This window comes from Lissotriton helveticus, chromosome 1_1 (assembly GCF_964261635.1).
Source record: "Lissotriton helveticus chromosome 1_1, aLisHel1.1, whole genome shotgun sequence".
Lineage (NCBI taxonomy): Eukaryota > Metazoa > Chordata > Amphibia > Caudata > Salamandridae > Lissotriton > Lissotriton helveticus.
The window spans coordinates 1,737,167,051-1,737,193,709 of record NC_136057.1 but is presented as its reverse complement, the minus strand read 5'-3'; the positions used below and the strand labels follow the sequence as shown (position 1 = coordinate 1,737,193,709).

Genomic DNA, 26,659 nt, shown 5'->3' with positions numbered 1-26,659 from the left:
AAGTGTGGAAGGGTATGCTCAGATGTGAGTCCCTTGCTCACTGCACCATCAGGATTCAAGCAAGCCGGGCCGAAGACGGCTGTAATGCCAGAAACCGGTCCCCGGAAGCTTGTTTCCTTTCCAGTAAAGAATTGGCTTGGTAGTTTGGTCTGCCCTGTTCCCATGATGCACTGGGCCAGGGTCAGACTAATTTGCATGTAGCCAGGTTCTGAGCTGGGATGGTGCAGTGAGCTAAAAAACGGTGATGGATCAAGCCCTGATCTTTTGACTGGGTAGGAGTGTTCTGCTTAATTCAGATACTCTGTCCATCACCACCCCCTTTATGAATCGTTTTGGCCACCACAAGTGTGGAAGGGTATGCTCAGATGTGAGTCCCTTGCTCACTGCACCATCAGGATTCAAGCAAGCCGGGCCGAAGACGGCTGTAATGCCAGAAACCGGTCCCCGGAAGCTTGTTTCCTTTCCAGTAAAGAATTGGCTTGGTAGTTTGGTCTGCCCTGTTCCCATGATGCACTGGGCCAGGGTCAGACTAATTTGCATGTAGCCAGGTTCTGAGCTGGGATGGTGCAGTGAGCTAAAAAACGGTGATGGATCAAGCCCTGATCTTTTGACTGGGTAGGAGTGTTCTGCTTAATTCAGATACTCTGTCCATCACCAGCCCCTTTATGAATCGTTTTGGCCACCACAAGTGTGGAAGGGTATGCTCAGATGTGAGTCCCTTGCTCACTGCACCATCAGGATTCAAGCAAGCCGGGCCGAAGACGGCCGTAATGCCAGAAACCGGTCCCCGGAAGCTTGTTTCCTTTCCAGTAAAGAATTGGCTTGGTAGTTTGGTCTGCCCTGTTCCCATGATGCACTGGGCCAGGGTCAGACTAATTTGCATGTAGCCAGGTTCTGAGCTGGGATGGTGCAGTGAGCTAAAAAACGGTGATGGATCAAGCCCTGATCTTTTGACTGGGTAGGAGTGTTCTGCTTAATTCAGATACTCTGTCCATCACCACCCCCTTTATGAATTGTTTTGGCCACCACAAGTGTGGAAGGGTATGCTCAGATGTGAGTCCCTTGCTCACTGCACCATCAGGATTCAAGCAAGCCGGGCCGAAGACGGCTGTAATGCCAGAAACCGGTCCCCGGAAGCTTGTTTCCTTTCCAGTAAAGAATTGGCTTGGTAGTTTGGTCTGCCCTGTTCCCATGATGCACTGGGCCAGGGTCAGACTAATTTGCATGTAGCCAGGTTCTGAGCTGGGATGGTGCAGTGAGCTAAAAAACGGTGATGGATCAAGCCCTGATCTTTTGACTGGGTAGGAGTGTTCTGCTTAATTCAGATACTCTGTCCATCACACCCCCTTCATGAATCGTTTTGGCCACCACAAGTGTGGAAGGGTATGCTCAGATGTGAGTCCCTTGCTCACTGCACCATCAGGATTCAAGCAAGCCGGGCCGAAGACGGCTGTAATGCCAGAAACCGGTCCCCGGAAGCTTGTTTCCTTTCCAGTAAAGAATTGGCTTGGTAGTTTGGTCTGCCCTGTTCCCATGATGCACTGGGCCAGGGTCAGACTAATTTGCATGTAACCAGGTTCTGAGCTGGGATGGTGCAGTGAGCTAAAAAACGGTGATGGGTCAAGCCCTGATCTTTTGACTGGGTAGGAGTGTTCTGCTTAATTCAGATACTCTGTCCATCACCACCCCCTTTATGAATCATCAACGTCTTCACAGGCACAGGTGCCGGAGACGCCACAGATTTCGCCGGCGGAGCTGAAGACACTACCCTTGACTCTGAGGAATTCTTCAGAGGAGTATGAGGGAGAGAAGAGGAAGATGTTTCTTTTCCCTTAGTTTTTTGCTTCTTAGGTTCCACTGAAGCAGAAGACTTTCTCTTTTTTGAAGCTTGGCTAGTAGATTCCTCCTCTGAGTCTGAATCTGAGGTGGCCTTCTTTTTCTGAAGCCACAACAGTAAGCGTGCCTCTCTGTCCCTTAAAGTCTTAGCTGAAAAGGTCCTGCAGTGTTTGCAGTCCTTAGCTACATGTATGAGATGAAGACAATACAAACAGTCTTTGTGGGGGTCTTCAGAATAGAGTCTGGCTTGCCCACAAGTTCTGCAGGGCCTGAAAAGCCTCTTTTTAGAGCTTTCAGCCATATTTAGATACTAGATGTAAAACAGTACCTTAAATCCAGAAGAAAACTTGCAGTTGGAAAGGTCAAAAGTTCACTCAGGAACAAAACTGAGCAAGGCTCAGGGAGACTCCTTCTCACACGAAGGCGGTTGGAAATCTGAGGTATGATGGCTCTGCTGGGGTTTGTGATGTCAGGGCTGGCAGCTGATTGGCTGAGTTTTGGACCAAATAATGATGAGGTTTGGTTACCAAATAATGTGATACCCTATGGGATTTTTCTACGCAGTTTTTTCTAGTACTTCTAATACTGCTGTGGTCACCATGACGACTGGGAAGATAGAAGCATGTGAATCTATGAAAGATTCAATACTGGAGAAATACAGTAAACGACCATGATTGTAACTACAGTCCTTGTCCTGGACCTTGCTGCTTTCTCTGGCAGAGAAAACGTTTTCCTCATGCAAAAGGGTTAGTAAAAAACTTTTTACCCCAATCAGTGCTGCCACATAATTGAAATGGCTCTTTTGTTGTTAAGACTAGTAGGGTGTTTTTTGTGGTTATTAAGAGCAAAGCCCAGCAGTACACTTAAAAATATAGCTTGTCACGCCCACTTAATAGAAAAGTCCTTTATGGGGACTAGCACATGAACACCCCCCCCCCCCTCAACAGTACTGTGGTCTACGCCAATGCAACTTCTTACAAAACACAGTAAAAGATCTACAACAGAAAACAGTGCAATTTGGTGTCAACGTGTTCACAAAAGAGCTTAGTACTATAGAAAAAATACATACAGGTAGCAGAAAAGTAGCTTGTCCTAGACATTAGGCCAGAACAGGCAAATTAAAAACAAAACAGCAATTATGTTCACACTGCGGCCTGCAGATTCACCACACGAATAGAAATAGAATCTAGTGTTCGGTGGAATCATCAGTGGTAGGGTGAGAAGGTAGTGAATCTCAGACATTGCAAGGTCCTATCAACAGCAGAATGCACAAGGTATATAAAGCAGCCAAATCCACCAGACAAGCTCTAAAACTGCGCTCCCAGTAGTCGTGAGGCTCTGCAATCTCGTTCTCAATCTTCATGCCCTCATTTGCTTATATTCTGCACTTATCAAGCATTTGATGCAAGCTCTTCGAAAGATTATTTTGATCTGTTGCCTTTTATGCAGAGTACTTCACTGGTCCCTGAGGTTCTGAACTACAGGGTGTGCTAGGACTTGGAAACCGTTTCTTTAACAATAAGATCTGCAAGATAGCCTTTGGGTGTTGGATGTTATTCAATCCTGGCGCACAGGCAATCTCTACATTTACGGGCCTCGTCTCTGACTCAACATTCACATGACCTTAATCCACCCGTGAAGATACCAGGACCTTGAGTACCAAGCCACAGAGATCGGCAGAAACTGTGTGGCTGGGCTGTAGCTAATAAGAGACTACATAGTATCCCTTCTGTATAAAGGGTCCCATGGATCATTTCTTAATTTCACAAGTTAATGGTGGCTCAAAATAATTTCAGTGATTTTTTTCTAAAAAGTCTGTATCTGGCTTGAACGCAGTTGGAAACTAAGGGTAACGTTTTTTGGGAAGGGAGTCGAAAGGAATGCTAATTCTTCATTTCCTTCCAGCTGCTAAACCAGGGAGGGATGGTCCAATGTTAAACACAATGCAGGGAATAGGTTAAACGGACAGAACAACTAGATTTCATACTATGAAACCCCTCAACAAGCTATGCTTGTTCAAAAGCATCCTGCCGGATTTATCTTATATAGCCTTAGGGTACAGGCGAGGTCGCTGTAATATTTGTCTTCAATAACTCGCTCATTTTTTATAAAACATTCTTTATTATACAGGTGCCAAAGGTGTAAATATACAGAGTAGTACAGTTTGTACTTAGTTCAATGGAATGTGAATCATCCAAAGAACAGTCTTCAGTGCACAGCGCCTTAAGATGAAGTCCACTCTCTTATTCTTCTGTGCCAGCCTGGTGGGCCTCCCTTCCACTTGTGCTGTAAATGGCCGACCATGGTTGCCTTGGACCTAGTCAGTTGTCCTCATGTCTCCTCGGAGTAGGAGGCTTCTCTCCAGAGCTGGAAGCTGCCCTCTGTGGCAGTCAGCATACAGGTCTCTGTGGGGTGGTACGACAGAGACTGCACCACGCCTTTCCCCACCGCCAGGCTCAGTGTGAGAGACCCCTGAGGGAGAAAGGAAACAATGTGTAGAAGGTTAACTCTTCTTGTGTGTGTTTCATTGGCCCTCTGCCATCTAAGCATCCAGTTCTTCCTCCCCTTTAACTCCACTAATGGCCCTTTTTTTCAGGTAGGATCAACTGGCCATTAAACTAGACCAATGTCTGGAGTGCTGACTCCACAAAGGGCTTTGTGGTTGGTTCTCCTTGCTGCCTGTGATAGAATCCCTCCTTGTTGGCATGAATACATATTATCATGCTTCTAAAGTGGTGTTGTACTCGGTTTCCTTCTGTGCTGCATTAACAATCTCCTGTTACCTCATGCCAGCAATTGCTGGTCACTCTAAAGTACCAGTACACAGTGCATGTTCACAGTGTTTGGTGGGTGTTAAGGGACCCCTGCCCGGGGTGATGCCACTGTTCAGAAGCTCCCACTCCTTCTCTGGTCTGCCCCTTTTCAGAAGTTCATATCCTAACTGCTTTGTAAATAACCTTCAGTCTTTTTCCACCTACCACACCTCCTTAGCAATTCCTGCTTTTCCAATCTGCCCATCAGATGTCATCAGCAGTTTTTGTTTTCTCTACTTTTCGAACCTATTTAATGAGCTCAGCAGTTCCTGCTCTTCTTGCTTTCATGTGAACCCCTCTTTTTGTTTGTACTCTTTGCTATTACCATGCACCCTGCTTTTTGGCGGTCTCTTGTGCTCAATGTCTGCCTTACTTAACCTGTCATATCTTCCCTCAGCAGCAATTCTCCCAGTGTTTACCCGACCGGTTCTGCTCCCCCCTGCTAACTCCATTTAAAACTTCTGACTACATGTTAATATTTATATCCCCCACACAGCCTAGAGCAATGTTCTGATTGTGCAGCCTCTTCCCGGTTCTAACCTGCTGTTGTTTCTGTTCTCCCCAAGTCTCATTTTCAGCAATCCCTGGTCTTATGCTGCACCCAATCTTTAAATTTTTACGGTTTTCTTGACCACCTCTATTCCCATGCCCCACCATCTGCCAGCAATTCCAGACCTTTTTATTGAGAGGTATTGCTTTGCACGCAGGAAGTCTTTTCTGCCCCCATTTTTTCACAATATACATCCACCTTCAGTCCCTTACAAAAGTCATAAATAATCCTGAGAAGCTGTGGCTCTCGAGGTTTCTCACCTCTACCAGGTCCCAGAAGTACACCTTGCCGTCCTCTGAGCAGGCCACCACGTGGGTGTCCTTCTCCGTCAGGCAGCAGTCCAACTTGTAGTCTCGGTTCTTGTGTCCTGTGTACCTAAAGCAAATAAAATACATGTCAGTGGGGGATGCTCATGTTGACTACCATTTCTCCAACCATCAAGGGACAGTTTCCTGTGATCAGGCTGGTTTTTAAGTAATGTTTCCATATAGCCTTTGAATGATGACAATGTGAAAGCAGTAGGCAATTTAGAAGAAGGAGAAGAACAAGATGGTCAGGGCAGGAGGTGTCGAGAAATGTCCCCCCCAAAAATCTCTTAACGCTTCCACGTTACCGGAATACCACCCTGAAAAATCGTGAGGCATTCACTGGGTTGCTCTATATGAGTTAAAGTCAACGATTGGAAACCAAAAAGGAGACTCTTCAAACTATGCTTGGGTGGAACTACTCTGTTGTTGTCCTGCTCTCCCTCGTTCACAACTGGTCAAGAATAGCAGTAATCTTTTTTTTTCTTTAAACAACTGCAGTCTCATGTGATTTTTGGAGTGAAGCTCGCTGTGAGTAAGGCACCCTTCTGTTTTTGCGAGTTTCGCCTCTACCAACGCACTAGACACTGAGGGCCAGATGTAGGTAGGCTTTTACCGGGTGGTAACGGCCGAATTCGGCCGTTACCACCCGGTAAAAGCAATTTGACATGTAGGTCCCTGTAATTTACAGACTCGGTAAATTTACCGATAGGTAAATTTACCGAGTATGTAAAATACCGAGTCGGTATCATTACTGATTCCGGACAATTGGTATGTAGGTGGGACTCTTCTGAGTCCCACAAGCAGTACAACATCGGTATTTTACCATCAAATACTACTTGATGGTAAAATACCGTTTCTGGTGTGCATGCACATGTGTGCATGCACACCTATGCCATATGACAGGCAGACCTGCCCTTAGGGCAGGTATGCCTGCCACATAGCACCCGAGCCTCTTTTGGGGGTGCCAGAGGGTGTCAAAGTGACACCCCCTGCACCCTTGTGACAGTCGGTATTTTCCGATGTGGTAAATACCGACCGGTATATGCCCAATCAATCCTATGGGCTTCAAAGCCCATAGGAATGCATGGGCATTAACTGGTCGGTATTTACCACATCGGAAATTACCGACTGTTTCCGATTCGGTAATTGCACATCTGCAATTACCTACATCTCGGTATTTTTATTTTCCGACCTCTTAAATACCGAGTCGGTATGACTCGGTATTTAAGAGGTCGGTAAATAAAAATTACCTACATCTGGCCCTAAGCATTTTACCCCTGCTAACCTGTGCTAAAGGGCATGTGTTCTTTACTTTCAGCATGGCAACATTGATTTTATCCACAACTGGCAAATTTGATCTACTTAGAAGTCACTAATAAAGTGCACTACATGTGCGCAGGGCTTGTAAATCAAATGCTACTAGTGGGCTTGCAGCAGTGATTGTGCTACCCACTTAAGTAGCCCTTTTAACATGTCTCCGGCCTGCCACTGCAGAGCCTGTGTGTACAGTTTTAAGCTGCCATTTCAACCTGGTAAGTTAACCTACTTTCCAGCTCCAAAACTTCCCTTTGATTACATATGTCACCCCTAAGGTAGGACCTAGACAGCCAATGGGCAGGGTGCACTGTTTTAAAAAAAGTAGGACGTGTACTTTTAAGTTTTACATGTCCTGGTGGTGAAAAACTCTTATGTTTGTGTTTCACTGCGGCAACGCCGATATCTCCCATAGGATAACATTGGGATTGCCTTCTTACATTTTATAAGTGTACTTGCCAATTAAGAAGAGATGGGAAACCCCAATTTGGGGTCTCTCTGCTCAATTTAAAAACACAACTGATGGTGAAGTTGGTTTTTAAATTGCAGTACTGAAAATGCCACTTTTAGAATGTTTTACTCTCAAAGGGGGTTGGCCCTAATGCACATAGGGTCTTCTATACATGAAAAAGAACAGAGCATCTAGCTATCAAATTATCATGCTGTTTTTTACTTTAACAGTCTATGACCAAACACTAATTAAATTGGTCTTTATAATCTATTTACCTATTTTTCAAAATTATTTTCATAAGACCATTTCATATTGTCTATTATGCCAGAGACAGGAGAACACTATTCGTTTTGCCAATTAAACATGCAAACAAACTACAACAATATCACAAACATTACAAAAACACAAAAGTAAATTGGTTGCAAATGAATTACAGTTTTCAACCAGTCATTTTTTTCGCAGCAACAATAAACTCAATTTGTAGTTCAGTTTATAAATCCTCTGTACCTTGCTGACCAATGGGACCAAATGTTCAAGCTCATAAGGTATGTGGGCTTTCAATCAGATTCCCTAGAGCGGATCTTATTTCCATACTAATGTTTCCCAAATGGTGAAAAGTGCTGACATGTCTCAAATCCCAATATAATTCTTGGGATTTTCCTGAGGGCTATGACTGCATTTGATCTATGGGTAAAATGAAACGAGATATCTGATTAACATCTACCCCTTCTAGAAATGTTTTGGCACATATTTAATGTATTTTACAAGTTCTATCTGTTGTGTTAAAACATTGTACCTGCTACATCCTTCATCTGCATGTCTTTCTCCTAATAAATGAAAGTGCAACGCTCATGTTGTCAACCATCCGGTCTGTAACATAAAGAGCTCATTTAGCTAATGTCCGTGACCTTTGGGTGAAGTCTGACATTTTCTGGCAAATAAACGATTTGGGACAACCTACTTCCCAGTGCGTTTGAAAGGAATTTAAAAGGGGGAACTCCTCGTCTTCATCAATTTAAGCAGGTTTTTCTTCAACTAAGATCCACATAAATGGCAGTTATAGCTGGATTCTGGAACAGGCGAAAATGGGCAGCAATGATTGTCTGCACTTTCGCACAATGTTCAAACCAAGGATGAGGTTCATACAGTCACTGTGTCACTCAGAACAAGTATGCACACTTACTTCTGCAACAGTTCTTCCTTCAACGTTGTATTTGCGTCTCCTCCAACTGAATCGGTCTTAGTGACTTCTGGATTGAGATGATTTATACCACATTCTAAATGTTCTCGACTGACGCATTATGGGCGTTGTAGTGGATGAAATGAAATCCAGTTATTACAATGCTGGATCACATATAATGTGGAGTCAAGTTTCGAGACGGGATCCTTGTATGCATCAAGGGTCTCACAGCAAGGCCACACCTGATTCCTTTGTTATTATGCTCGACATATTTCTGACATTTCGTTGAGAGCTGTCACATCACTATTACACTTAAATATTAGATATGCCTCCTTGTGTAACAGGCCTGCCTCTATGTCTCCTCCTCTTGGGTTTGATCCGATTGCACCTAATACAGTCCATTTAAGGTCCCCTCACTGTGATTTTTTTTGTACGATGTGTATTATTTCTTGATTTGCCTTCTCAATATATATTTTTCGACAAGGGCAGAAGATGGCGTATACCATATTTTTAGTTTTGCAATTAGTGAACTCCATATGTATCCATATACTGATATTCTGTGTGAATTCTGTGCCTTCAATAGTTGGTTCACAGGCTGCTATGCAATTACCACACTTGTGGTGGCCTTTAATCGTTTACGGTTCCATTGTGATCTTAGGTATTTCTTTTTAGGGAAGAGGGAATCTCTGCCTGTACTAGTTGTTGGCTAATGCTGGCATTTTTCATAATCACGAATAGAGGTAGAAGAAAAGGGTATTCCAAATTCTTTAAGAGATGCCAATTCCTGAGTATAATTTGTCTGAATTTATTTGTATGTGGCCCATAAGTGGACACACACAACAGTTTCTCCATTGGCTATATCTGAAAGAGGCACGTTAGTGATAGATTCCTTACCTTAGAATATCCCCAGGCGTCAGACTGGATCCGGAAAATTTTGCGTAGCAATACCCCTGCGTGCCGGCAGGCGTCGTCCGCGACTCCGCGTCTGTCGTTGGCATCGTTAGCGCCAGAATGACGTTGTCGGAGTACTTAGACGCCGCCCATGCGCGCTGACGTCAGTTCTTCTTTTTTCCGCGCCAGCTAGCGCAGATCCGGAGAAGCTCTACCCCTTAGCCATTTTTTTACTAAACTTTTTGATCTTTTTGATCATTTCTTTGCTCGAGTCTTCGACTCCGATGGTGCCGGTAGGGATGCCCGGGTTTCAACCCTGTTCCAAGTGCGACCCACTGATGTCGGTTACCCACCCCCATCGCCGGTGCCTCAAGTGTTTAGGCCTCGACCACGACGACCGCACCTGCTCCGACTGCCGGGCCCTGACGTCTAAGGCTAGGCGGGAGTGGTCCCGCAAGTGACTGGAGCTCCGGCAGTCGGCCCCGCGCCGTTCCAAGTCCCGGTCCCACAGGAGGTCGAGGGACCGGTCGCGGGGTCGGAGCCCTCGCAGCTCCGGGAGTGGACATCGGTCGTCAGGATCCAAGTCCTCAGGTAAGAGGCATGAGAGGTTGGAGCGACATCATCGTTCCTCCGACCCACCCCGACGCTCGCGCGATGCGGCCGGGGGTTCGGGTGACACCACCCATGCGGCTCCGATGGAGTCGCGGACGTCGCCGCCTGCCCCACACCTTCCGGTCCCTGGGCATGGTGCGACGCCAGAGGAGGTCGAGCGGTACCTCATGGCCATGAGGTCCCTTCCTTCTCAGCCGGGTTCCGTGGCGCCTCCGGGCCCAACGGCCCCGACTGGAGGGCCTAGCGGGTCGGGTGCTTCGGCTCCGAAGCCGTCGGGTGCTTCGGCCCTGGCGCCACCGGCGACTTCGGTCCCGGCGACGCAGGCCCTCACTGGATCCACTTCCGGATCCGGGTCGTCGCCGGTCGACCTCACCGGCGCCGGCCCTGCGGGTGTCGCCCCCGGCACCTACTATGGACGCCGTCCCCAATCCTACCCTCGGTCCGGTTCCGGCGTCGGCGCTCTCGACGTCGTTTGGAAATTTCTATTTCCATGAACCGGCCCCATATGTTGATCCTGAACTACAGGAGATGGGTGACGAGGGTGATTGGGAGGGGTCTGTGGACCCTTTGGCACAGGAGTGCCAGTATCAACAGGACTGGACATATGAGCTTGGGGAGGCCAGTGGACTTTGACACTTCGCCAGACACTGGATTTGTCTCCCCTCCCACCGTGGCTACGGAGGAGGGGGCTGCTTACAGTGTAGTGTTCAAAATATTGCAAAAAGGGGGTGGTGATGGACAGAGTATCTGAGTTAATCAGAACACTCCTACCCAGTCAACAGATCAGGGCTTGATCCATCACCGTTTTTTAGCTCACTGCACCATCCCAGTTCAGAACCTGGCTATATGCAAATTAGTCTGTCCCTGGCCCAGTGCATCATGGGAACAGGGCAGACCAAACTACCAAGCCAATTCTTCACTGGAAAGGAAACAAGCTTCCGGGGACCGGTTTCTGGCATTACAGCCGTCTTCGGCCCGGCTTGCTTGAATCCTGATGGTGCAGTGAGCAAGGGACTCATGTCTGAGCATACCCTTCCACACTTGTGGTGGCCAAAATATTTCAAAAAGGGGGTGGTGATGGACAGAGTATCTGAGTTAATCAGAACACTCCTACCCAGTCAACAGATCAGGGCTTGATCCATCACCGTTTTTTAGCTCACTGCACCATCCCAGTTCAGAACCTGGCTATATGCAAATTAGTCTGTCCCTGGCCCAGTGCATCATGGGAACAGGGCAGACCAAACTACCAAGCCAATTCTTCACTGGAAAGGAAACAAGCTTCCGGGGACCGGTTTCTGGCATTACAGCCGTCTTCGGCCCGGCTTGCTTGAATCCTGATGCACTGGGCCAGGGTCAGACTAATTTGCATGTAGCCAGGTTCTGAACTGGGATGGTGCAGTGAGCTAAAAAACGGTGATGGATCAAGCCCTGATCTTTTGACTGGGTAGGAGTGTTCTGCTTAATTCAGATACTCTGTCCATCACCACCCCCTTTTTGAATCGTTTTGGCCACCACAAGTGTGGAAGGGTATGCTCAGATGTGAGTCCCTTGCTCATTGCACCATCAGGATTCAAGCAAGCCGGGCCGACGACGCCTGAAATGGCAGAAACCGGTCCCCGGAAGCTTGTTTCCTTCCCAGTACAAGAATTGGCTTGGTAGTTTGGTTTGCCCTGTTCCCATCATGCACTGGGACAGGAACAGACTAATTTGCATATAGCCAAGTTCTGAGCTGGGATGGTGCAGTGAGCTAAAAAACGGTGATGGATCAAGCCCTGATCTTTGGACTGGGTAAGAGTGGTCTGCTTAATTCAGGCACTCTGTTCATCACCACCCCCTTTTCTGAATCATTTTGTCCACCATAAGCGTGGAAGGGTATACTCAGATGTGAGTCCCTTGCTCATTGCACCATCAGGATTCAAGCAAGCCGGGCCGACGACGCCTGAAATGGCAGAAACCGGTCCCCGGAAGCTTGTTTCCTTCCCAGTACAAGAATTGGCTTGGTAGTTTGGTTTGCCCTGTTCCCATCATGCACTGGGACAGGAACAGACTAATTTGCATATAGCTAAGTTCTGAGCTGGGATGGTGCAGTGAGCTAAAAAACGGTGATGGATCAAGCCCTGATCTTTGGACTGGGTAAGAGTGGTCTGCTTAATTCAGGCACTCTGTTCATCACCACCCCCTTTTCTGAATCATTTTGTCCACCATAAGCGTGGAAGGGTATACTCAGATGTGAGTCCCTTGCTCATTGCACCATCAGGATTCAAGCAAGCCGTGCCGACGACGCCTGAAATGGCAGAAACCGGTCCCCGGAAGCTTGTTTCCTTCCCAGTACAAGAATTGGCTTGGTAGTTTGGTTTGCCCTGTTCCCATCATGCACTGGGACAGGAACAGACTAATTTGCATATAGCCAAGTTCTGAGCTGGGATGGTGCAGTGAGCTAAAAAACGGTGATGGATCAAGCCCTGATCTTTGGACTGGGTAAGAGTGGTCTGCTTAATTCAGGCACTCTGTTCATCACCACCCCCTTTTCTGAATCATTTTGTCCACCATAAGCGTGGAAGGGTATACTCAGATGTGAGTCCCTTGCTCATTGCACCATCAAGATTCAAGTAAGCCGGGCCGACGACGCCTGAAATGGCAGAAACCGGTCCCCGGAAGCTTGTTTCCTTCCCAGTACAAGAATTGGCTAGGTAGTTTGGTTTGCCCTGTTCCCATCATGCACTGGGACAGGAACAGACTAATTTGCATATAGCCAAGTTCTGAGCTGGGATGGTGCAGTGAGCTAAAAAACGGTGATGGATCAAGCCCTGATCTTTGGACTGGGTAAGAGTGGTCTGCTTAATTCAGGCACTCTGTTCATCACCACCCCCTTTTCTGAATCATTTTGTCCACCATAAGCGTGGAAGGGTATACTCAGATGTGAGTCCCTTGCTCATTGCACCATCAGGATTCAAGCAAGCCGGGCCGACGACGCCTGAAATGGCAGAAACCGGTACCCGGAAGCTTGTTTTCTTCCCAGTACAAGAATTGGCTTGGTAGTTCTGTTTGCCCTGTTCCCGTCATGCACTGGGACAGGAACAGACTAATTTGCATATAGCCAAGTTCTGAGCTGGGATGGTGCAGTGAGCTAAAAAACGGTGATGGATCAAGCCCTGATCTTTGGACTGGGTAAGAGTGGTCTGCTTAATTCAGGCACTCTGTTCATCACCACCCCCTTTTCTGAATCATTTTGTCCACCATAAGCGTGGAAGGGTATACTCAGATGTGAGTCCCTTGCTCATTGCACCATCAGGATTCAAGCAAGCCGGGCCGACGACGCCTGAAATGGCAGAAACCGGTCCCCGGAAGCTTGTTTCCTTCCCAGTACAAGAATTGGCTTGGTAGTTTGGTTTGCCCTGTTCCCATCATGCACTGGGACAGGAACAGACTAATTTGCATATAGCCAAGTTCTGAGCTGGGATGGTGCAGTGAGCTAAAAAACGGTGATGGATCAAGCCCTGATCTTTGGACTGGGTAAGAGTGGTCTGCTTAATTCAGGCACTCTGTTCATCACCACCCCCTTTTCTGAATCATTACAGTGTAGTGTTGACGCGGGCGGCCAAGGCCTTAAACCTTGAGCTCCCCGTCGCGGCCGTGAGGACTAACCTCCTCACTGAGGTCCTTAAACCGCAGGCAAACTCCAATGAGCCTCGGCTGCCGTTTAATGAGGCCTTGTGTGACGTTCTTGTGGGCACTTGGTCCAAGCCCGCCACAGGTCAGCCTGTGGATAGGAACGTGGCCAGACGCTACCGCCCGGCCCCGGGCGACCCTTGCTTTTTGTCCACCCATCCCACCCCCGAGAGCCTGGTCATCCAGGCCTCCACTTCCCAGACCGCATTCCCGGCGGCTCCGCCCGATCGGGAATCCAAGAGGTATGAACAATTCAGGAAGAAGGTGTTCTCGTCCCTGAGTTTGGGACTGCGGTCAGTCAATACCGCATGCCTCTTGGGCCGCTACACCCACACCCTGTGGGACACGGTCGCGGACGTGCTGCCACAATGTCCGGAGAAGGCCCGGGCAAAACTCACCCAAGCCCTTGCGGAGGGTCGAGATGCAGCGCGGTATTCCATCCGGTGTGGGCTGGATACCACGACTCACTGGGCAGGGCGATGGCAACGACGGTGGCGGTTCGACGCCACGCCTGGTTGAAGTCCGCCAACTTTTCGGCCGATGTCCAGGCCACTCTTCTGGACATGCCGTTCGATGGCCGTCGCCTCTTTGGCGACAAGGCAGAGCATGCGCTTGAGCATTTTAAGGACTCCAGGGCTACGGCCAAGTCCTTGGGCCTCTCGGCCCCACGCCAGCAAACGGGTGCCTTTTGCTCCTTTCGTGGCCATGGAAGAGGCACCCCCACACGTGCTGCCAGCCACGCGCCGCAGAATGTTCAACAGCGCGGTGGCAGCCGTGGAAACCGCCGTAGCGGCGGTCGGGGACAAAGGCGAGGCCAGTCCACACCTTCCCCCGCAGCACCTGCCTCAAAACCCTCCTAGTCCGTGCTTTCAGGCCCATGTGACGCCAGTGGGGCAGGGTTCGCCATCACCACTTCCACTGGCGCACAGTAAGTCGGACAGGTGGGTGCTGCAAATCGTCCGAAGGGGCTACTCCCTCCCCTTCGAGGCGACCCCTCCAGCCATGCCACCGCAATTCCACCGCGTGTCGGGGGATCACTTGCAAATTCTGCAAGAGGAAGTCACGGCCCTCTTGGCCAAGGGGGCCATCGAGCGCGTTCCTGGGCCGCAAGTAGGGTGTGGTTCTTACTCCCACTACTTTCTGGGCCTACGCCCTATTTGGACCTACGGAACGTCAACGGCTTCCTCCGAAAGGAGAGGTTCAAGATGCTGACTGGCTCAGGTCTTAGCTGCCCTGGACCCGGAGACTGCATGGTAGCGTTGGACTTGCAGGACGCTTATTTTCACATCCCCGTGCTGCCGGCCCACCGGCGTCACCTGCGGTTCACGGTAGGCCACGAGCACTTTCAGTTTCCCGTGCTCCCCTTCAGCCTTACCAGCGCCCCACGGGTGTTCACGAAAGTGATGGCGGTGGTCGCAGCCCATCTGCGCAGGTAAGGGGTGTCAGTCTTCCCCTACCTCGACGACTGGTTGTTGAAGGCGGGCTCGCCCCAGACAGTCGTCAGCCACCTCCAGACTGCGGCCGACCTCCTGCACCTGCTGGGGTTCTACATCAACTTGCCAAAGTCACACCTGTGTCTCTCTCAGAAGCTCCTCTTCATCGGAGCGGTTCTGGAGTCGGCGCAGTTTCGGGTTTATCCTCCCGAACAGCGGGTTCGGGATATTCAGGCTCTTATTCCGATCTTTCAGCCTTTATCCCGAGTCTCGGTAAGGTTGACGCTGCGGCTTCTGGGGCTGATGGCCTCCTGCATCCTTCTGGTGCATCCTGCCCGGTGGCGGATGCGGGCTCTGCAGTGGGACCTGAAGTTTCAGTGGGCCCAGCATCAGGGCAACTTGTCCGACCATGTCTTGATCTCGGAGGGCACTGCAAGACAGTTGCAGTGGTGGCTCACGGACCGCGATTGGGTCAGTGGCAGATCCCTCTACCTACACCACCCGGAGCACGTAGTTGTGACGGATGCGTCCCTCCTGGGCTGGGGAGGCCACATGGGAGAGGCGGAGATCAGAGGCCTCTGGTCTCCGGCGGAGTCCCGGCTCCACATCAACCTTCTGGAGCTGCGGGCGATCCGACTTGCACTGAAGGCATTCCTCCCCTCTGTCCGGGGGAGTGTAGTGCAGGTGTTCACAGACAACACCACCGCCATGTGGTACTGCAACAAACAGGGCGGGGTGGGGTCGTGGACCCTATGCCAGGAGGCTCTGCGACTCTGGCAGTGGCTGGAACACTGGTGGTTCAACACCTGGCAGGTTCTCTGAACGCCAGGGCGGACGAACTCAGCCGTCAGTGCATGATGGATCACGAATGGCGTCTGAACTCGGACGTGGCGCAAGGTCTCTTTCAGCAGTGGGGAGAGCCTTGGTTAGATCTATTTGCCACAGAAGAGAACGCGCAATGTCTTCAGTTCTGCGCGTTGGAGTTTCCAAGGCGGCACTCGCTCGGAGACGCTTTTCATCGCGAGTGGAGTTGCGGTCTATTGTACGCCTTTCCGCCTATACCACTTCTGCCCAGAGTGCTGAAGAAGATCAGGCGCGACCGGGCCCAGGTTATCCTTGTGGCTCTGGATTGGGCACGAAGATTCTGGTATCCCGAGCTACTCAGCATGTCAGTCGATCCCCCGATTCATCTGCCTCTTCGGGAGGACCTTCTGTCGCAGCAGTAGAGGACGGTCCTCCACCCGAACCTGTCCAGTCTCCACCTACAAGCTTGGAGATTGAGCGGCGACAGTTGAGGCCATTTGACATGCCTCCCGAAGTCTGTAATGTCATTCTGGCAGCCAGGCGTCCCTCCAAAAAGTCGGTATACGCCTGCAGATGGAACAGATTTGTGGCATGGTGCACAGCAAAGGCTGTGGATCCACTCTCTGCACCCCTTTCTGAGGTTCTCCTCTTCCTTCTTTCTCTTGCCCAGCAGGGCTCTGCTCTGGGCACTATCAAGGGGCACCTTTCTGCCCTTTCCGCCTTCTTACAGCTACCTGATCAGCCTTCCTTTTTCAAGTCCCCAATTGTAAATAGGTTTTTGAAGGGCATCACACACATGTTTCCTCCTGTTCCTTTCGTGATGCCCCAGTGGGACTTGAATCTTGTACTTACTTACCTGATGTGTGCTCCCTTTGAGCCACTCCATAACTGTCCTCTCTGTCTTCTTACTTTGAAGACTGCTTTCCTGGTTGCCATCACCTCTGCCAGGAGAGTGAGTGAGCTCCAGGCTCTTTCTTCTACACCTCCTTTCCTCTCTTCCATCCGGACAAGGTTGTGTTGCGGACTAGACCTTCTTTCCTGCCCAAGGTTTTCACGGCCTTCCACATCGGGCAGTCCATTACCTTGCCCACCTTCTTTCCGCCTCCGCATCCCTCGAAAGAGGAAGAGAGGCTCCACCGTCTGGACCCAAAACGTGCGCTCTCTTACTATCTGGATCGCATACGCCAGTTCTGGGTGGATGACCAACTCTTTGTTGGTTATGTGGGCGCTAAGAAGGGAAAGGCGGTGCACAAGCGGACCATCTCACGGTGGATCATCTTGTGTATCCAGGCGTGTTACTCCTTGGCTAAGAAGGAGCCCCCTGTTGCACTAAGGGCTCATTCCACTCGGGCCACGGCGACTACCACTGCCCTGGACCGAGGAAGAAGGAGCCCCCTGTTGGACTAAGGGCTCATTCCACTCGGGCCACGGCGACTACCACTGCCCTGGGCCGAGGAGTGCCCTTGCAGGACATTTGCCAGGCAGCTACGTGGGCCTCGCTGCACACGTTTGCAAGACACTATTGCCTGGACAGCCAAGTCCGGAGGGATGGCTTCTTTGGCCGTTCCGTCCTCCAGGACTTTCTGGTGTAATTATTGGTTCGCAGACCCACCACCGGGGTTGGTATTGCTGGGGTATCTATTCTAAGGTAAGGAATCTATCACTAACGTGTCTCTTTCAGATGCACAAGTTACTACTCGTGTAACGATATATCTGTAAGAGACATTAGTTAGTGATAGATTCCTTACCGACCCACCCATCCTCCCCGTTCTGCGAACCGATATCTAGGGTTAAGGTTATCCCCTTTCAGGGCCCTAGTTTCATGGCACCAGTGTTAGTTCTATCATGGCTCTGCGTATCTGGCGCGGAAAAGCTGTGTATCAGAACTGACGTCAGCGCGCATGGGCGGCGTCTAAGTACTCCGACAACGTCATTCCGGCGCTAACGACGCCAACGACGGATGCGGAGCCGCGGACGACGCCTGCCGGCGCGCAGGGGTATTGCTACGCAAAATTTTCCGGATCCAGTCTGACGCCTGGGGATATTCTAAGGTAAGGAATCTATCACTAACTAATGTCTCTTACAGATATATCGTTACACAAGTAGTAACTTGTGCTTTATTTTCGTTGTGAGAAGACATACTCTCAGAGAATACCACAAGATTTTGAAGTCCATGCTCGAGCCCTCTGCAATCAACCGAAAGACAGAGGTTACCCCAAAAAACTACTGAAACACGCAATGAAAAGAGCTATAAAAGTACTCTCCAAGGGCTTGTTGACTTGCCTCCTGTTTTTGAAGTCCCAGGGATATCGAAGACTTCACCTTCAACTCAGCAACAGGACTTTACTTGCTGTAAGTCTTGCTCTGCAAAGTGGTGCCAATCCAGTCCAGGGCCCTTGAAAGCGAGTTTAAAGTGAAGCATCTGCAGAACCTGTGCATCGACGCCATTGCGCGGATCGGAAAGGATGCATCACTGCTGTTACAGGGACCAGGTCGGCGAATCGCCCATGGAATCATTGCTTCGAACCCAAGGAAGATCAACACATCACCCCTCCAGCGTGGATTAACCCAGTGCATCGCACTCGGGACCGGTGCTTCGCTCAACGGAACAGACACAATGCCGCAGTTACATGGTGAAATCTGGCACAACACCGCGACTGCGTGGGGATCATCATTGCATCTCTTTCTACAACAAGGATTAAGGTACTTTTGCTCAGTGGTCCCTGCATGAGTTCTATAGCTGGCAAGCACTCCATTGTGTGCGGCCTGAACTCTTGACTTTGTCCCGGTCCAGCGCGACCAATTAACTCTTTGAGCGCTATTTGCTTCCAAACGATATTTTTGAATTTAATCTTTAAAGATTCATCTCTCTACTTCTACTGATTGGATTTGTCATTATGGTCTTGTTTTATTTATAAAATTGTTCTCTATTTTTCTAAACTGGTGTGGTCTTTTTGTGGTTTTTTTCACTGTGTGTTGTGTGCACAAATACTTTACACATTGCCTCTTAGTTAAGCATGACTGCTCCGTACCCAGCTACCAGAGGGTGAGCACAGGCTAATTTAAAGTGTGTTTCTGACTTACCATGACTAGGATTGTGGTTCCTGCTTGGTCAGGGTTCATACCTCTGCCAACCAGAAACCCAATTTCTAACACTTAGCTTTAATACCACAGAGAATTATCGATTATAAACAAAGCGGCAACATTTTAATTAAAGTGTGAATACAGGTTTGAATTGGAATCTGTTTCACGTGTATTTACTAGATGGTGTCCAGACTGTTGCCGAGTCTTAGAGATTGACACCTTTAGGATACAATTGCAAGGTTTTATCGACCAGAGAAACCAGTCAGTAGGAAAACTAAAAGTTTTCATTAAAAAAATTTAAAAACACAGTTGTGAAGCTATAGAGGTCTCCAACTGGCCCATCGTTAACTTCCGGTAGCTCACCAAGACCCTTGAGTAGCTTCCGGCCGACATCTTTTTAAAAATAAAAAGCAGATTTTCTGCTTTTTTTTCCCCAGAGCTTGCCTGTCGTCACCCCAATTATCTGCTCAGATTGGTTGAAATTAGCTTAGGTGAGGTCGGGTGAGTGGAAGCTGGTGACTTCACTAACTAAACCCCTGCACAGGCTGTATTGGGAACCATACCACTGGCTTTCTGCAGCACGCTTCCATCATTCGTGGCAGTCTTGAAACCAGAGCCCTGGACCCTGGTTGCTTTCAGCTGCATACCTCAGTGCAGGTGGTGCTGCCTTCGGTGCAACTAAAGCAAGGCACAGGAATTTCGTTGTACAAGAGGTATTTACAAGTTGTTTATAAACATTTTTTTTTAAACACACCCATGACATTTTTGGGGGTTTTGAAAATGCGAGAGGAACTTAATTTATATATTTAAAATCACTGTGAAACACTTCTTTATTTCAATTATTACATTTAATCACTAAAACAAAGCAGCGTTTCACAGGGTTTCTTTTTGTTTTTAAAAGAATGAAAAAAACTTACATCTTGCAGGTTTCTCTTAGCCAGAAACCGAAGCCAGGAACTTTATTTACATTGAATTTTAATGAAATAATGTAACCAACATAAAATGAAATTCCTGGCTCCAGTTTGTTCCCCGAGGCAACTTACAAGAGGTACTTCATTTAAAAAGAAAATCCCTGCTTTAATTCAATTGAATTAAGGGAAAAATTAACATAAGGCTTCACACTGCACTTTAAAAATGTATCCAATTAATATAGAAAAAACCCTACCTCGCCTCTCCTATGGCCATATTTGTTGTAGATGTGACCTAAATATAAAATTCATATAATAAAGCTGGAGCGACATTCCACTCCATCCGGACGCACAGCTTATATTCCTTAGTGTCCTCATTCAAGTACTCCACAAAGTTATCCATGTTAACGTGTTTTTATTCAATAAGTTTCCATTGTTCACATTTATCTCCATTGTTAATTCTGTCACTTGCAGGGCAGTATATGTATAAAAGCGTTTCGGATGCCACAGATATGCCTATCCAGGCCTTTTTCTGGGACATGACGTTATACATCAAACATTCTTAAAAGTGGATCGCATAAACCCAATGCATTTCGAGCTTTAAATTGCTCTTCCTCAGGGGTTCACTGCAAACATTAAAACATTAAAGCATAACATTAGTTCGATATTTGCAGACCACTTAAAAACAACATTACAAAAATGGGGTTGGTCAGAGTTTAAGACTTTCAAATTGGGCTTACAGACGGCCAATTCTTCAAATGTCCAATATTCACACAATCAACAACTTCATTTTAAGCTTAAAGAGATTCAATGTAAACAGTTCAATTCAAAATCTTTTTTGGCATTTATTTGCGCAAAGTTCAAATCAAATTGCGGCCAAAAGTTCATTGTAACAATAAAGTAGACATGTAATTGTAAATTCATTACATTCGAACATTCAAAAAAGTGCTCTCAGTGAAAACGGGGAAGGGGTGAGTGAAGTGAGTGGGACACGGTAAAGGTGTGGTGACATTTTTGTGGCATCATTTCGCAATTAAGAAGCCTTTACACCTAAATCAATTGGCAAAGGTTCCAAACAATCATCACACATAGAGGGCGAGACACAGTCTCTTATTTCAGTCCTATGGTGTGAAGTAAACAAAGCGTAGTTCTACGTTTCGACCCCTGGAATACGCTAAAGGGTTGCTTTCAGCCTCATGTTGGGGTCTTCATCAGGAAAAGGGTGGGGGAGAGCCTAGGGGTTAAGATAGACACATGTATCAGTGATTGTGTGTTTAATTAAATCAGAAGAAAGTATAAGAGACAAGGATGTGGTGTTTACCTACATCAACAGACGGTAGACTTCTGTGCCGTCTATACCGGGGCCTTGGTACAGCTCCCAAAGTTTATCTAAAACATTAATGAATTAATTAAAGATCAGCGTCAGGGTGCTAGTTAATACCAATACTGCCAGAGGGTGAATGGTCGAAAGGAAAGGGACGTACTTATACGTTGTACTTGTACAGGAAAACGCAGTGGGCACATCCCTCAATCACGAGGACCTCAAATGCTCCTTAGCTGTAGTGATAAAAAGGTAGCGCATTGAGGTTTACCGGACTAGGGCATGGATTAGCAAACACCGTTTGAGAGAAGAGCTAAATCAATGGTCAGGCATGGAGGGTTGTGATCTCACCTTGGGACGGGACCGCAAGAGCTGGATTCCCGCTCCAGCTGCGCTCTGCATCCGAGTGAAGACTCGCGGTGCAGCCGCTGGATGCCCGTAAAGTAAAAGAGGGGCTCGTCACATGCGGCCAATCAGCGCGGAGGTAGGGCGGGACCGTTCTCGAAGATCAAGGGAGCGTCTACTCTGGAGTAACTTAGAGCGGAGGATTGCAAGGGGGAATCTGTGAACAACCAGGATCGGTTGTACCAGTAAAAGGTTACCCCATGGTGTTTCAGTAAAAAGCAACCGCTTTGGCAGCAAATGGAGTTAAATAAAATTTATCGAGCAGACATGAAACTGTAAAGCACACAAACGAATTACGCCCACCATTACGAGATCTCGACAGAGCACAGTTTGATCATTGACATGTAAACCCACATTGTGTTCATGGGGTAGGTTAGAAAATACAATTTCAAACTCAGTATCTTAATAAAATTGCAAACGTCACAAAATCAGAACACGAATAGTTATGGCACATTTAAGAGGTCGGTGGTGGGTTGAGCGTGCGCCACTTAACAGAATTAACAGTGTATTGAACAGCAAGTGACCGGAGTCAGAGCACATTCTGGTGTAGATAGTAGTGGTACATTCAGTGTATGCTACATAACAGAATTAAGTGGTCATTTATGGATACACCGGTAATGTATGCGAAGTCGTAGCAGTGGACCAAGAACAATTTAAAATGGCCTAAAGTATTGTAGGATATAAATAACAACTATTCAGCCAATCCACTGGAAAGTGGATTATGTGGAGGAGGAATTCTAGGGTCTATGATGACCCAGAGTGTTCATTCTGGACATAAACTAGCCATCTGAGAGAAGTTTGCCTCGAGTTCATTCAGCCCTCTCCTTATGGTTTGGAATTTCTGCATCCACTTGCATTCTCTGGTATTGAGGATGGAGGTAAGGTTGCCTCCCCGTGGTCCCAGGCAGACTTTCTCTATCACTAGCCAGCGTAGAGATTCAGGTGTATGGTTCCTTTCTTTGAAATGTTCCACCAATGGGGCCCCGGCTGTGGAGCACCGGATTCTGCTGCAGTGCTGAAAGATACGGTTCTTAACCTTTTGTATAGTTTGACCTATGTACATGAGGTCACAGGGGCACAGAATTGCGTAGATCACTCCACTGGTGTTGCAATTGGTCAGCGACTTGAGATTGATAGTGAAGTTGTTGTATTCGATTTGTTTGGTCTCCCAGCACATGGGACATGCTTTGCAAGAGGTGCATTTAAAGTGTTCAACAATTTCCGGTAGATTCCATAGGCTCTGGATCGTGGGTGCCTGTGGGGTTTCCAGTAGGGATCGTACCACCATGTCTCTGACGTTTCTCGCTTTTTTGAAGGCGTGCATAGGAGGTTCCGGCACCTCAAGAATGTCTGCCACCAGGCCCCAATGTTTATTGACACTTTTTCTTATAGTGTTGCTCTGGGTGCAGAATGTTGTTACACATATCATGCGTTCAAATGACGATGCTCGTTTCTTGGTTTCAAGTAGGGTTGAACGATCCTGGAACCAGGCTCTCTTACGGGATCGCTTCACGAGGCGTTTAGGGTAGCCTCTATCGATCAGGCGGTTGATGAGTTCATCTGATTCCTTAAAGAAGTCTTCTTTTTGTGAACAATTCCTTCGAAGGCGCAAAAACTGCCCAAAGGGTAGGTTGTCCCTCAGTCCCCTCGTGTGGTGGCTGGAGTAGCGTAGGAGAGAATTTCTCTCTGATGGTTTGCGGAAGAGAGTGGTGTACAGGTATCCGTCTTTCTCCTTGATACTTATATCAAGAAAGTCAATCGACTCTCTATCCATATGCATCGTGAATTTGATGTCTAAGGATTGATTGTTAAGCCAGGTTAAGAAAGCTTGAAGGGTGTCTACAATACTTTAGGCCATTTTAAATTGTTCTTGGTCCACTGCTACGACTTCGCATACATTACCGGTGTATCCATAAATGACCACTTAATTCTGTTATGTAGCATACACTGAATGTACCACTACTATCTACACCAGAATGTGCTCTGACTCCGGTCACTTGCTGTTCAATACACTGTTAATTCTGTTAAGTGGCGCATGCTCAACCCACCACCGACCTCTTAAATGTGCCATAACTATTCGTGTTCTGATTTTGTGACGTTTGCAATTTTATTAAGATACTGAGTTTGAAATTGTATTTTCTAACCTACCCCATGAACACAATGTGGGTTTACATGTCAATGATCAAACTGTGCTCTGTCGAGATCTCGTAATGGTGGGCGTAATTCGTTTGTGTGCTTTACAGTTTCATGTCTGCTCGATAAATTTTATTTAACTCCATTTGCTGCCAAAGCGGTTGCTTTTTACTGAAACACCACGGGGTAACCTTTTACTGGTACAACCGATCCTGGTTGTTCACAGATTCCCCCTTGCAATCCTCCGCTCTAAGTTACTCCAGAGTAGACGCTCCCTTGATCTTCGAGAACGGTCCCGCCCTACCTCCGCGCTGATTGGCCGCATGTGACGAGCCCCTCTTTTACTTTACGGGCATCCAGCGGCTGCACCGCGAGTCTTCACTCGGATGCAGAGCGCAGCTGGAGCGGGAATCCAGCTCTTGCGGTCCCGTCCCAAGGTGAGATCACAACCCTCCATGCCTGACCATTGATTTAGCTCTTCTCTCAAACGGTGTTTGCTAATCCATGCCCTAGTCCGGTAAACCTCAATGCGCTACCTTTTTATCACTACAGCTAAGGAGCATTTGAGGTCCTCGTGATTGAGGGATGTGCCCACTGCGTTTTCCTGTACAAGTACAACGTATAAGTAAGTCCCTTTCCTTTCGACCATTCACCCTCTGGCAGTATTGGTATTAACTAGCACCCTGACGCTGATCTTTAATTAATTCATTAATGTTTTAGATAAACTTTGGGAGCTGTACCAAGGCCCCGGTATAGACGGCACAGAAGTCTACCGTCTGTTGATGTAGGTAAACACCACATCCTTGTCTCTTATACTTTCTTCTGATTTAATTAAACACACAATCACTGATACATGTGTCTATCTTAACCCCTAGGCTCTCCCCCACCCTTTTCCTGATGAAGACCCCAACATGAGGCTGAAAGCAACCCTTTAGCGTATTCCAGGGGTCGAAACGTAGAACTACGCTTTGTTTACTTCACACCATAGGACTGAAATAAGAGACTGTGTCTCGCCCTCTATGTGTGATGATTGTTTGGAACCTTTGCCAATTGATTTAGGTGTAAAGGCTTCTTAATTGCGAAATGATGCCACAAAAATGTCACCACACCTTTACCGTGTCCCACTCACTTCACTCACCCCTTCCCCGTTTTCACTGAGAGCACTTTTTTGAATGTTCGAATGTAATGAATTTACAATTACATGTCTACTTTATTGTTACAATGAACTTTTGGCCGCAATTTGATTTGAACTTTGCGCAAATAAATGCCAAAAAAGATTTTGAATTGAACTGTTTACATTGAATCTCTTTAAGCTTAAAATGAAGTTGTTGATTGTGTGAATATTGGACATTTGAAGAATTGGCCGTCTGTAAGCCCAATTTGAAAGTCTTAAACTCTGACCAACCCCATTTTTGTAATGATTCACTGACCCAGGTCTGGAGTTCACAAGGGCTAACCCCTTTATTGTACTCGCACTTAAAAACAACAGGTTTTAAAACTAATACCCAGTAGCATGTTTAACTGAATAGCTGACGTTATCCCTCTAAACACACAATTACATACTCTACACGTTGTACCCAGAGAAGCCCTCCTGGCTATTACCTTTACTCCATGTCCCCAATCATCAGTATTTCCAAATAACATCACAGTGATTCACCCAGTACACTTACATAGATCGTACCTTTGTGCAACGTTATCATGTTCTCTTTCAAAGGCGTGTCCACTTTCTTTTTTTTTTTTTAAATATTTTTATTGACAATTTTTACATAATTAATACATTTCCCCCCCCCCCCCCCCCCCCCCCCCAACCCCCCTTTCCCTGACCAAGGGCATGTCGAGGAAAAAAAAAAGAAAAAAACATAGATACATAGATAAATTAACAAGCCACTATATACCAACATACAATAGAAATTAATCCGGAATGTGCTATATGATTCCAAAAAGGCATGCGTGTACATAATATCACATACTTAATATATACATACATCATCTGTTGGTCTAAGCTACGTTATAGGGATACAAAATAATATATATGTAAATAATACTATAATCCAAGATTGCTTATAAAGTTAAAAAAAAGGAGTACATATGAGTATACTACTATATGCTTATTATATACATGCATCAGTTAATTTTCACTGTGCTATAGAAGTACAAAGAAATATATATGTAAATAATACTATATACACTAAATGCAATCAAGTATGTCTCTGGATCCATGATAGCATTGGTGACCAGATCCGCATACCCATTAATCTTTTTTTAACGCCTTTGTTTTTATAAATTGCAACCTCCAGACTACAGGTGGCTAAAAACCTAGCCCTCCATTGTTGAAATGCCGGTGGCTCTGGATCTAACCAAGCTGATGCAATTGTAAGTCGAAGTATTGCCATGGCCACAAATATTAGCCCCTGAGTGTTTGTCTGCAATTCCCGATTTGCCACACCAAGCATTATTTCTTCAGTTGAGATTTCTATTCTTGTTTCACAGACCTTTGATAAGAATTCCGAGATATCATTAATCAGCTTAGTAAGAGTGTTACATGTAGCAAATATATGGATAATATCGGCCCCATATAGTGCACAACGAGGGCATGTTGTTCCCTTCCCTGTTCCCCATTTAGCAATCTTCTTATGGGTATAGTAAAGGCAGAAAAAGGTTTTATAAAATTGTGCCTGTAGTTTAATTGACATCAATGAGTTCAAAGCTAAGTCGTATGCCATGCGGGGAATATTTGACTGTACTTCTAGTTGTTCCTGCCACATTGCGTATTGTTTCTCCATATCATCTAGGGCCATTACATTAAAATATTCATAGATTTCCCCGATCCTGAGAGTTTCTTTGTTCCTGCATAGATTGTCAATCAATTGATTATTCAGGAATTTCTCCCGACCACCAGTTTTCTTTGTTAGAAAATCTCTAACTTGCAAGAACTTAAAAAAATCCC

At 47.1% G+C, this 26,659-nt stretch overlaps 1 protein-coding gene across 1 annotated transcript in view; it reads right to left on the bottom strand.

Annotated features, from left to right (window-relative positions):
- Positions 1-3,937: 3,937 nt before the first annotated feature.
- Positions 3,938-26,659, bottom strand: part of WDR83 (WD repeat domain 83) — a 253,276-nt gene continuing 230,554 nt past the window's right edge. The window contains exons 9-10 of the mRNA XM_078689201.1: positions 5,460-5,574; positions 3,938-4,308 (exon numbers count right to left, since the gene is read on the bottom strand). Coding sequence (XP_078545327.1) covers positions 4,168-4,308; positions 5,460-5,574 — 256 coding nt within the window. The 3' untranslated portion in view covers positions 3,938-4,167. The remainder of the gene's footprint in view (positions 4,309-5,459; positions 5,575-26,659) is intronic.